Source organism: Gigantopelta aegis, chromosome 11, assembly GCF_016097555.1.
Source record: "Gigantopelta aegis isolate Gae_Host chromosome 11, Gae_host_genome, whole genome shotgun sequence".
NCBI classification, from domain to species: domain Eukaryota; kingdom Metazoa; phylum Mollusca; class Gastropoda; order Neomphalida; family Peltospiridae; genus Gigantopelta; species Gigantopelta aegis.
This window is the reverse complement of record NC_054709.1, coordinates 30,352,615-30,365,285: the sequence shown is the minus strand read 5'-3', so window position 1 is coordinate 30,365,285 and position 12,671 is coordinate 30,352,615. Positions and strand designations below refer to the sequence as shown.

The 12,671-nt window shown below is 35.7% G+C and overlaps 1 protein-coding gene across 3 annotated transcripts in view; it reads left to right on the top strand.

The window, feature by feature from the left end:
- Positions 1-6,241, top strand: part of LOC121385213 (SWI/SNF-related matrix-associated actin-dependent regulator of chromatin subfamily E member 1-like) — a 36,279-nt gene extending 30,038 nt beyond the window's left edge. For 2 of the 3 annotated variants that reach the window (XM_041515786.1, XM_041515785.1), the window contains exons 13-15: positions 632-748; positions 1,668-1,857; positions 4,647-6,241. In XM_041515786.1, the coding sequence (XP_041371720.1) occupies positions 632-748; positions 1,668-1,857; positions 4,647-4,783 (444 nt within the window). In that variant the 3' untranslated portion in view covers positions 4,784-6,241. Of the gene's footprint in view, positions 1-631; positions 749-1,667; positions 1,879-4,646 lie in introns of all 3 variants that reach the window. The other variant, XM_041515787.1, reaches the window with a different exon arrangement.
- The last annotated feature ends 6,430 nt before the right edge of the window (positions 6,242-12,671 follow it).

The following is a 12,671-nucleotide window of genomic DNA, read 5'->3' as shown; positions in this document are numbered from 1 at the left end:
TTTTACAAATACATTATAAAATCTGTGGTCATTGCAGTTCCATAGATAATTTGGTAAAGTTATTTTCTGTTCACCTGGAGTTCATTCCTGCTCATCTATGTACACATTAGTCATACTTTAAACTTGTCATTTCCAAAGTGTAAATTGAAGTCTAATTTGGGGAATTTATTTTCTTATTAAAGAGCCGCGGAAGTACGTAAGAAATCAATTCCTGAAGGAGCATAAATTAATTGTTTGATGCACGGTTGGTAGAGGATCAGGATCGATCTCTGGTGGTGGGCTCATTCAGCTATTTCCCGTTCCAGCCAGTGCACCACAACTGGTATATCAAAGGTCATGGTATGTGCTATCCTGTGTGGGAAGGTGCATATAAAAGATCCCCTATTTGACATCCAAAAGCCGATGATTAATAAATCAGTGTTCTAATAGTGTCGTGAAACAAAACAAGCTTTAACTGAAATTTGTCATTGGCTATAGAATTTGGATGGGTGTATGTGTGTGTTGGGGGATGTTCCAGCTTATATGACCTGATGTTGGTTTGTACAAACAATATGCACATTCTTTATATGTATAGTATTGTTCGTACAGTATTATATTGATATTAACCTCAGTGTTGAATTGTCTTTTGCAGCCGACTCAGGAAGTGACAGATTCTGAGACTCCCACCACAAAGATGGATGTAGAGCAAGGGCAGACAAGCGAGACACCTAAACCAGATGACAGCGAATCACAGGACACGATTATTGAGGTACGATATCAGAAATCAACATAGTTCTGTAACACCTAAACCAGATGATATTAGAGATCAACATAGTTCTGTAACACCTAAACCAGATGGCAGCGAATCACAGGACACAATTAATGAGGTACGATAGAGATCAACATAGTTCTGTAACACCTAAACCAGATGACAGCGAATCACAAGACACGATTATTGAGGTACATATCAGAGATCAACATAGTTATGTAACACCTAAACCAGATGACGGCGAATCACAGGACACGATTATTGAGGTACGATATCAGAGATCAACATAGTTCTGTAACACCTAAACCAGATGACGGCGAATCACAGGACACGATTATTGAGGTACGATATCAGAGATCAACATAGTTCTGTAACACCTAAACCAGATGACGGCGAATCACAGGACACGATTATTGAGGTACGATATCAGAGATCAACATAGTTCTGCAACACCTAAACCAGATGACAGCGAATCACAGGTCACGATTATTGTGGAGAAGATTGAGACAAAGAGAGAAGGAGAAGCAGAGGAGAGAATCACAGTAGAAATTGGAGAAGAGAGAAAAAGAGAGAGGAGGGAAGCAGGGAGGGGTAGGGGGGAGAAAAATGGAGGGGGGCGGGGGGGGGGGGGGGGAGGAGAGGGGAGGGGATAGACAGAGAGACAAACAGACACGGCTTGATTTGAACAAGAATTTGGTTTAGCCAGCTTTCAGAATTTTAGAGGATTTCTTTGAAAATTATTAAAATGTGGTTAATTTAATGAATAATTTATTAGCCAAAAACTAAATGCTGTAGCCACTTTGTATAGAAGTTAGCAATTGGCTAATGTGGCAGTGTACAGGGTGAGCCCTGATACTGATAAAAGAACCAATCTTGTGTTATTTTTTCCATCATCATTTTCCAAAGTTGTTTTCTGCAGGATTCCAGCAGTAAGCCGGATTCGGACGATGCAGAGAAAGCCGACACTCCTGCAGCTCCTGACCTGACGGCCGCACCAACACTGCAGCAGGACGGGAAACAACCGTCGTCCGAGGAGATGTTGCAGAACCAGAAAGATAACAGTCCACCAGCTTTAGAGAGGATCAAGATGGACCAGACGCCAGACGAACGTTAGTCAATAACAGACAGACGTTAGTGTCAATATCGGACAGATGTTTGTTAATAACACATTAGTTAACAACAGACAGATAACCGTCCCCAAGCTTTAGAGAGGATCAGGATGGGCCAGACGCCAGACGAACATTAGTCAATAACAGACAGATGTTAGTTTTAATAACAAGACACATGTTAAGTTTAATAACAGACAAATATTAGTTAATAACAGGCAGACGTCAATTGTTAATAACAGACGTACGTAACAGACAGACATCGGTGTTAATAACAGACAAACGTTAGTGTTAATAACAGACGTTAGTTAATATCACATTAGATAATAACAGACATATGTTAGTTTTAATAACAGACAGACGTTAGTTTTAATAACATATGAACATTAAGTTTTAACAACAGACAGATATTAGTTTTAATAACATATGAACATTAAGTTTTAATAACAGACGGACGTTAGTTTATAACAGACAAATGTTACTTTTAATAACAGACGTTAGTGTTAATAACAGACGTTAGTTAATATCACATTAGATAATAACAGACATGTTAGTTTTAATAACAGACAGACGTTAGTTTTAATAACATGAACATTAAGTTTTAACAACAGACAGATATTAGTTTTAATAACATATGAACATTAAGTTTTAATAACAGACGGACGTTAGTTTATAACATACAAATGTTACTTTTAATAACAGATGAATGTTAGTTGTAATAACAGACAAATGTTACTTTTAATAACACAGATGTTAGGTTTAACAACAAATGTTATTTATGTTAGTTTTAATAACCGACTAATGTTAGTTACAACAGTTTTAATAACATGTTAGTTACATTAGTTTTACTAACAGACAAACATTAGTTTTAACAGAAATATTAGTTATGTTAGTTTTATTAATAGACAAACGTTATTTTGAATAAAAAGATGTTAGTTACATTAGTTTTAATAACCGATGTTAGTTATTTTAGTTTAAGAACATTTAATCGTCAGTTACATTAGTTTTAATATCGTATGTTAGTTATTTTAGTTTAAGAACATTTAATTGTTAGTTACATTAGTTTTAATAACAGATGTTGGTTATTTTAGTTTAAGAACATTTAATCGTTAGTTACATTAGTTTTAATAACAGATGTTAGTTATTTTAGTTTAAGAATATTTAATCATTAGTTACATTAGTTTTAATAACATTTAATTGTTACATTAGTTTTAATAACAGATGTTAGTTATTTTAGTTTAAGAACATTTAATCGTTAGTTACATTAGTTTTAATAACAGATGTTAGTTATTTTAGTTTTAAAACATTTAATCGTTAGTTACATTAGTTTTAATAACAGATGTTAGTTATTTTAGTTTAAAGGTAGGGTCAACTCAAACAAGAGCCTTATGTGTTGGAAAGATGCATACCCGGACCACCAACACATACTGACACTTTAGCAAATGAAAAACACGTAATTTTAGAGTTATTAAAAAACCATGATTATTCCTGCTAACTGGGGGCAGCCATTTTGTTTAGTTTTTGTGATGTCCGGTGGGATAGCTTGGGGCGAAGTGACGTCAGCTCCTGACCATCTCCTGTATGTACAGTGTAAACAAAAGCAGTAATTTTCGACAAGGCACTTCTCTTTAATCAACCTGACTTGTAAAACAGCATAAATGACGTAATAATATAATAAACTATTAAACTAAATATATTTCAAGTTGCATTAACGGAACAAAATGTGGTTATAGTATTTTTCTCTGTTAAATAATCCAAAGGAAAAATGTACACTATTAGGCCTATTGATATGCTACATTTGGAGCAAAAACGACAACCCACGATACCCAAGTAATAAGTTTTTCTTTGGGACTACGTAATTGGTCAGTTCTGTGGTTTTAGATGGAAAATTCTACTTAAAATAGTTTTACAGAACTATTTACAGTAGTAAACCATGTCCATTACCATTTTAGGGGCGACAGGTAATATTCCACAATACCGGCATGTATTTTTGTGTCTAGACGGCGTCAATTAATTGGCTCGTCTGGTTACCAATCAAATACACACCTGCCAATCAAGAATCACAGGTAGAAGCAACTAACAGCATAGACCAATTAACTAAGAAAACACTCTGTGTATCATTTCAGTACGTAGGTTAATGCATGGACAAAACATTGTTAATTATTTCGACTTGTTGTGTAGCCACTTTGACAATGGTATTTTATTTTGTATTGAAAAATAATATATATAGAGCTAGATGTACTTACTGCTGGCTTACTGGGATGTGTATTATTGCAGAACATTGCAATGTATGACTATTTATCATCCCGCAAAAAACAGGTAGATTGTGTTTCTCTAGTTCTTAGGCTAATTCCTGACGTTAAGCGTTAAGTATTACGTAACCACCAGCTCACCAGAGGGCGTACTCACTGAGATGGTACAAAATGGCTGCGCCGGTTACATATAATAGCCGTCACATTTAACCGTTTTATTAATTAACTATACGATTATACTTGTTAATATTAAGCAATAATGTGCATTATATATCGTTGAATATGCATTCCAGGCCAAATGCCTTAATTGTCCCTTCCTTTAAGAACATTTAATCATTAGTTACGTTAGTTTTAATAACAGATGTTAGTTATTTTAGTTTAAGAAAATTTAAAAGTAATTTGTAATTCTCAGAGGTTGGTTATTCCATTGTGTTTCCCTCTGGTTTTTGTATAGCAAATTGTGTTTATTTTGGCGGGTTTTATTTTAGAAAATAAATTTACATAAAAATAATCAACAATTGTGGCTTTATTTATTTTCAGAAGAGCAGATATCGGAGAAACCCTGCCCACCATCTTCAGAGACATCAAGTGTCAGTGATCAGAGTCAGGAGAAGACAACTCTGTCTGAAGAGACAACGGAAGATGAAGCTAAAGAAACTGAGAAATCTGATGTGTGAACAAGATGAATTTGTAGTTGATCTGGACGGCTTTCAGCTAAATGAATAAAACTCATGGATTTATAATTGCTCTGAGTCACCAAGGTGGTCGAGTGACAGAGCTCAGCGGAGTAACTAACGGGAATTCATGTCAACGAGTTCTAAGAAATGTTAAATTCATCTGAATGAGATAAGCCTACAATCTTTGAATTCAGCTGAATTAACGAGTTTTTTAAATAACCATATTCAACTGAATTAACGAGTTTTTTAAATAACCAAATTCAACTGAATAACTGCATGTAATGAATGACCCGAGTTTAGTTGAAGGACTGCATTTAGTTGAAGGACTCAGTTTAGTTGAATGACTGAATTTTATTGAATGACCAATTGCATATGATATTTCAAAGGCCATCTCATGTCCTGTCCATTACTTCTAATGCCAAATGTAGCTGGTTTCATCTGCAGACTATGTTGGAATTATCAAATGTTTGACATCCAATAGCAGATTGTTATATTGTGTCTTGCCATTACATATGTACATACATCACATGAAGACATCTTTTCTCTTGCAACTTTATTTCGCATCCGAATTTTACGACACTTCATATATAGCAACAGAATCAGGACATCTTGAATGGCGAGATCATTTACAGCTTGTATATTAATCAATGTGCTCTAGTGGTATCATTAAGTAAAACAAACTTTAACTTTATGTTGTGTCCTCCTCCTAGATCTAATTGGTCAGTGTGGCATAAAGTGCATATAGAAAATCTAATGAAAGAATGCAGCAGTGGTCACTATTACATTGTATAACTATTTCAGTCATCACTGTATTACATTGTATGACTATTTCAGTCATCACTATATTACATTGTATTAACAATACATATGAGTGAATATTTCAGTCATCACTATTACATTGTATGACTATTTCAGTCATCACTATATTACATTGTATTAACAATACATATGAGTGAATATTTCAGTCATCACTGTATTACATTGTATGACTATTTCATTCAATCACTGTATTACATTGTATGAATATTTCAGTCAGCACAGTATTACATTGTATGAATATTTTAGTCATTGCTATATTACATTGAATGAATATTTCAGTCAGCACAATATTACATTGTATGAATATTTCAGTCAGCACAATATTACATTGTATGAATATTTTAGTCATCACAGAATGACACTGTATGAATAATACATTATCAGCGGTCAAAATTGGCTACAAATTCTGCCGGACCGAATGAAAACCTGTGGGTCCAAACATGATACCAAAGAATAAGTATAAAATAATTGACCAGCGGGACAGCAGGCAAAACGATCTCCAGGCCTGTGGTGATGTTAACCGGCAAAACGATCTCTAGGTCTGTGGTGATTTTAACTGGCAAAACGATCTCCAGGTCTGTGGTGATGTTAACCGCAATATTTCGACCACTGATTATGTGAATAAATGAGGTCATCACATTTTATTGTGAGGTTTTTATTTATTTTATGAACTTGTATTTATGAGCATGCAGACACCTATTTATGAGTATACAGACACCTATTTATGAGTATACACACACCTATTTATGAGAATACACACACCTATTTATGAGAATACACACCTATTTATGAGTATACAGACACCTATGTATGAGCATACAGACACCTATTTATGAGTATACAGACACCTATTTATGAGTATACAGACACTTATTTATGAGCGTAGTCACCTATTTATGAGTTTACAGATGCCTATTTATGAACACCTATTTATAAGCATACAGGCACCTATTTATGAGTATACAGACACCTATTTATGAGTATTCTTGTATTTACGAGTATACAGACACCTATTTATGAGTATACAGATACCTATATATGAACATACAGACACCTGTTTATGAGTATACAGACACCTATTTATGAGCATACAGACACCTATTTATGACATACAGGCAACTATTTATGAGCATGCATTTGCCTATTTATGAGCATGCAGTCTCCTATTTATGAGTATACAGGCACCTATTTATGAGTATACAGGAGTGTCTAGACAGCATGTGCAGAAATGTTGCAAAGGGTGGGGTTGGTAGGTCTTGATTCAGGCAAGCGAAACACACATTGGCAAAAAAAAAAAAAGTTTACTTGGTGGGGTGCTGGTAAATACCAATATGGGCATGTCAGCATAATTCAAAAAATATATATATATATATGACTGAATTAGCCTTCTGCAACTGTGCCAGACAGCTGGTTAAATACGGATGATTAAATTTACAACTCTGTACCAAGCCTAAAACAAGTCTTTAAGTGGTCGCAGTAAAAGAAAGAAGTAAAATAATAATTGGGCATAGTAATGGGTCATCACCAGGTACCGTAGTTTTAAAAACAAAACAAAAAACACTGATTCCATATTTTTCTGAGGGTGTAAATGCCACCCCTCCACTGTTGCATTAGTTAAACTATATATATTGTTTTTAGCAATTTGATGTTGCAAATCAGTACCGGATCCTGGGGTCCGACCCCCCCCCCCCCCCCCCCCCCCCCTTTTTTTAAAATTTATTTTAAAACCGACCATAACTTTTATGGGGAAACGTGATTATATTAACTGTTCTGTTTAAAAGGAGAGATCAGTCATCACATTTGGACACACACCCCCCCCCCCCCCCCACACACCCCCTTTCAGAAATCCTGCTAATGGCAATTGGATTGAGTTACCTAGGTCCAAAACTTTTACTTTTTAAATTTGTCATATTAAAATAAAAGTAAAACAAATAAAATTCAAATCCACTCCCATCACACACATCGTCCTTGCAGGCCTACGAAATATTTGTTTATACTTATTTTCGTTCTTATATTCAGGTAAGTTTCAAGCACGTGTTCCTGGGCACACACCTGTCTTGTATAGTGGTTAGTGAGAGGTCGGTTTGGTGGCCTTAGACCTTCCCTTTAAGTTATGAGGGCAGGACGTACCCCAGTGGTAAAGCGTTGGCTTGATGCGCGGTCAGTTTAGGACCGATCCCCGTCGGTGACTTCATTTGGTTATTTCTCGTTCCAGCCAGTTCTCCATAAATGTCTGGGGGATGGTGCATATAAAAGCTCCCATGTTGCTAATAGTAATGAGTAGCCCATGAAGTGGCGACAGCGGGTTTCCTCTGTCAATATCTCTGTGGTCCTTAACCATATATCTGACGCCATATAACCGTAAAGAAAATGTGTTGAGTGCGTCGTTAAATAAAACATTTGCTTCCTTCCCATTAAGTTATTAAACTCGCTCTGAGTGGCAGCCATTTAAAAATAAGTCAAAAATAATAAGGGAATGTAAACTATTTTAAGAAATATGTTGGACCTGTAAACAAGAACTGTCACTGTTGTGTACGTAGGACCATTCAACCAAGCCGTTTTTAAAGAACTATATATTTTTTTTAATCCTAAAACGCGAAGGTATAATAGTGTTATTTGTTGTACCCAAAAAGGGTGCATATCAACTGAGATTTTCCTTTCCAGTGTAAAACCACTACTGTGGTTGGTACGAGTATATACGTTACAGTATTATAAGATCGTGAAATCCCTGAACATTTCAGTAATTTCGTGAAAACCTTGTTTTGGTCAGGGATTTCATACAATCCCTACACTATTCAGTGTTTTCGTGAATTCACTGAATATAATAGCCAATGATTTCAAGAAATCCCTGAATTACTTTTGACAGCATGTTCAATGACAGTTTGTGCAGTTCATCTCATACATAACTATGATTAAACAATATAATGGAAGGAAGGAAGGCAATGTTTTATTTAACAACGCACTCAACACATTTGGTTAAGGACCACACAGATATTGAGAGAGGAAATGTGCTAATTTGCATAATTTCAAAATGGCCGCCATAACTCATGTATGCAAACACAATGGCAAACTATTCTTAAGATTCAGTAGACAAATATATGTAATTATCAGTGCTATGACTTAAATGTATTATTACATATTCTTTAAAATTAATTCAGAAATTTATGGATCAACCAGGATGAAAAGTAAAATTTAAGATGGCCGCCTTTGTTCAAAATAGTAACAAATATTCCACCAAATCGCACATAAATGTAGATATATACAAACAATGTTCTTTTGATAGTGTTACTAATATTGTCAAACAAAGTCTGTAAATATAAACGAATTATTTAGTAACAAAAATGACATAAATGATATATTAATAATTAAGCCCACCGTTAATTTTGGATTGTATTGATTTAAGTTGGCCAACTGATGAACAGTTTGGGAAAAAAAAAAAATTCGACTTTAGATAATTATACCTTGTCACTTTTATGGCACTTCTGGTCAACAAACACTAATCTGGTGGAATGTGTTTGTTTACGGCCACTTTTTAAAACCGGAACTTTAATTTATTAAAAATGTATTTAATTTAATTTATTCAATGTATGGGTCTTGTTGGGCACACAGGACAAAAATGACACTTTTATATAGTATAGACGTCATAAAAAGGTCTTTGCTACATTTTGTGCTCTTACAATATGATTTTTCCGATATAGGTTATTATGGTATTTCACTATTTTGTCAGCATTCAGCTTGTATGAACAATTTGTAACTAGATCACATTTAATATCGAAACACGACTCTACCTCTTTACTGTTGAAAAGTGATGACATAATCTTATAAACCATCATCTTAGCCTAAATTCAATGATTGGCCATTAACACATACAATATATAAACCAAGAATTAAAATGAGAGTAAGCATGACTAAACATGATAAAGACATTTACTTGAATACCTGTCATCTATTATATAATTCAACATTACTCCCTTTGTTCTTAAACCTTCTGATCCTTTAATCGGCATAGGAAGAAAATGTGTGAACTAACAAGACAAATATCGGCATAGAAGATATTACAAGTGAATGCCATCAGAACTGTCTATAAATATACCCAAGAAGTTCTGTCTTGTGCAGGTTTAAAGGCATACTGTCACAGACCACTGACCTATTTAATGGTCTAACAAAGTATTAACTGAACAAATATAATTTGATTTGTCCCTAAATGTACTTTATTCAACCATCTTCATAACCACCATATTCCATTCATTAATGACATTTTGTAAAAATAATTGAATTATGGCAATGGTCCATAATTCAAAAACTAAAATTGCCGAGATGGTTGAGATGGATTTCACTCCATCATGGTTCAGTTAAGGTGATGCAATAGCTAGATTTGGTTTCCAGCAATAATATAATGTAATTTTTAATTATCCATTTTTAGAGAAATAAGATCCTTAAATCCGTGACAGTATGCCTTTAACCAGTCAAGAGGAATACATCGTCCTCGTGAATGGCAGACTACATACAGACAAAGCACATGACTGTTTGTGGTAGCAGTATGACCATGTCCAATGTCCTTTCGACTGCTTTATTATGGTAACAGTTTTGTTTTTTCAGATTGTAGTACACTTGTCTACTACAATCTGAAAGACAAAACTGTTAAAGGAAATTAATGGGGTGGCTAGGGTGGGTGGGGTGGGTGTAGGTTATAGGAAGCCATCAGGAGGTCGATATATGTCCTAGCCGCAACAAACAATAGTCATGTCTGTGCCAGCATGTGCAACTTTGAATGGTGTAATACAAAAAAAAAAGACGGAAAAAGCAAAGCATTAATCAATCTAATTAAAATTAGCTCCATTATTACATGTTGATCTAACAGCAGCCCGTTGGAGCTCATGTTCAGTTGACCTTTCATTCGACCAATCAAAACCTTACTTGCAAAATCATCGGGTAAATTACGAAGTATGCCGGAAACTAATTACAATATATAATTTTATGTAAAATTCGTTTCAAGAAGAAAAAACCCGTGATGGTATAACCATAAAATCTGTTTATACTAGTATACAATCCAGAGTTTATTACTGCACTTTTCCCCCATTTTTTTTAAATGTTGAAATAGACCAACAAGTTCGCCTATTTCATAAATAGTCTCGCCCGATATTTTTAGAATTTATATGCTTCCGAATAACGCTATAAAAGGCGAAGTGTAATTGGTCGATATTTAAATTGTTATTTATAGATGAAATGTCACCTGGACATGGGAGTCCACGCAATGCTGGTAGATCTACTGGTATACCCAGTAGAGCTAATTTTTATCAGATTGGGCATTGATACCAAGATTCATGCAGACAAACACACAGACAGGAACATGTGATATTTCTCAAATATCTTCGAGACAAAATGCATCACTAAAAATGTCAAATTATGTCAGGAAGCCCTTTTGGTCATGGTCATTTGTGATAGAAATAATGAATAGTGACAGGGCCCACCATCATATTTAAACACTATTATATAAAACGAATTTGATGTTTTCTGATCTCTTTGTGTTTGTATCCCACGAAGCTTTGATGAAGATTTAAAAACAAAACAAAATAATATTTATCTCACAAGGTGTACCCGACAGTTGAAAACTATTAGATTCTGTTGTGCAATGCCGATTATAACTTATACTATGTAGCAAAGAGTATCTGTGATATAAAGAAGATCAATGCAGTCATTAAAACACCCAAAATACCACATACAAGTTTTAAAGGAAGCTTAAACCCTTTGTGAATAGGCAGTACGATATTGCGTCTACATTATTATGGAACATTCATTGTCGTAAAATTCCTGATATGGAGAACTAACAATAAATTATCACGATCAAGAACTATTCTTCACACACAAATATTCTCTTAAAAAAATACCAATTGATAGGAGTCCTTTTGCAACACCTATTGTAATTTCAACCCATATTTTAATCGGCTTAATCAGTTACACTATGTGGTGCACTTGGCTTTTCTAATTCATTATTTTTATTCACAAAACTTACTTCAATTATTACAAATGATATCACTGGATACTATAGCAACAAGCAGATGGTGAAAAGCAGACGGAGACATACACAAATAGAGAAAGAGAGAGAGAGTGTGAGAGATAGATAGACAGACAGACAGACAGACAGAAACAGACACAGATATATACGGATACACACAAAGTAAATGGAGGGGAGATATAATCAAAGGAACAGGCTCACAGAGAGAGAGAGAGAGAGAGAGAGAGAGAGAGAGAGAGAGAGAGAGAGAGAGAGAGAGAGAGAGAGACTGAAATACAGAATACCCGGTAATTGATTGAAAGAAAGGGAGACAGACATGTGTGCAATGAGGGCCCCGATAGATGGCACAAACCATTGGTTTAGTGCACAGATTGTTGGGGAACCTCTTGGGATGACTTGAACCGCACCGGAAACAAGTTGGATGCTCCCTAGTGCTCCTACAACGCTTGATAGTATGCCCACATCTCATGACCCCTAGTGCTCTTAAACGCTTGACAGTATGTCCCCATCTCATGCTCCCTTGTACTCCTACAACGCTTGACAGTATGCCCCATCTCATGCTCCATTGTGCTCCTACAACGCTTGACAGTATGCCCCCATCTCATGCTGCCTAGTGTGTTTACAACGCTTGGCAGTATGTCCCCATCTCATGCTGCCTAGTGCTACTACAACGCTTGACAGTACGTCCCCATCTCATGCTGCCTAGTGCTTCTACAACGCTTGACAGTACGTCCCCATCTCATGCTGCCTAGTGTTTCTACAACGCTTGCCAGTACGTCCCCATCTCATGCTGCCTAGTGTTTCTACAACGCTTGCCAGTACGTCCCCATCTCATGCTGCCTAGTGTTTCTACAACGCTTGCCAGTACGTCCCCATCTCATGCTGCCTAGTGTTTCTACAACGCTTGACAGTACGTCCCCATCTCATGCTGCCTAGTGCTTCTACAACGCTTGCCAGTACGTCCCCATCTCATGCTGCCTAGTGTTTCTACAACGCTTGCCAGTACGTCCCCATCTCATGCTGCCTAGTGCTTCTACAACGCTTGCCAGTACG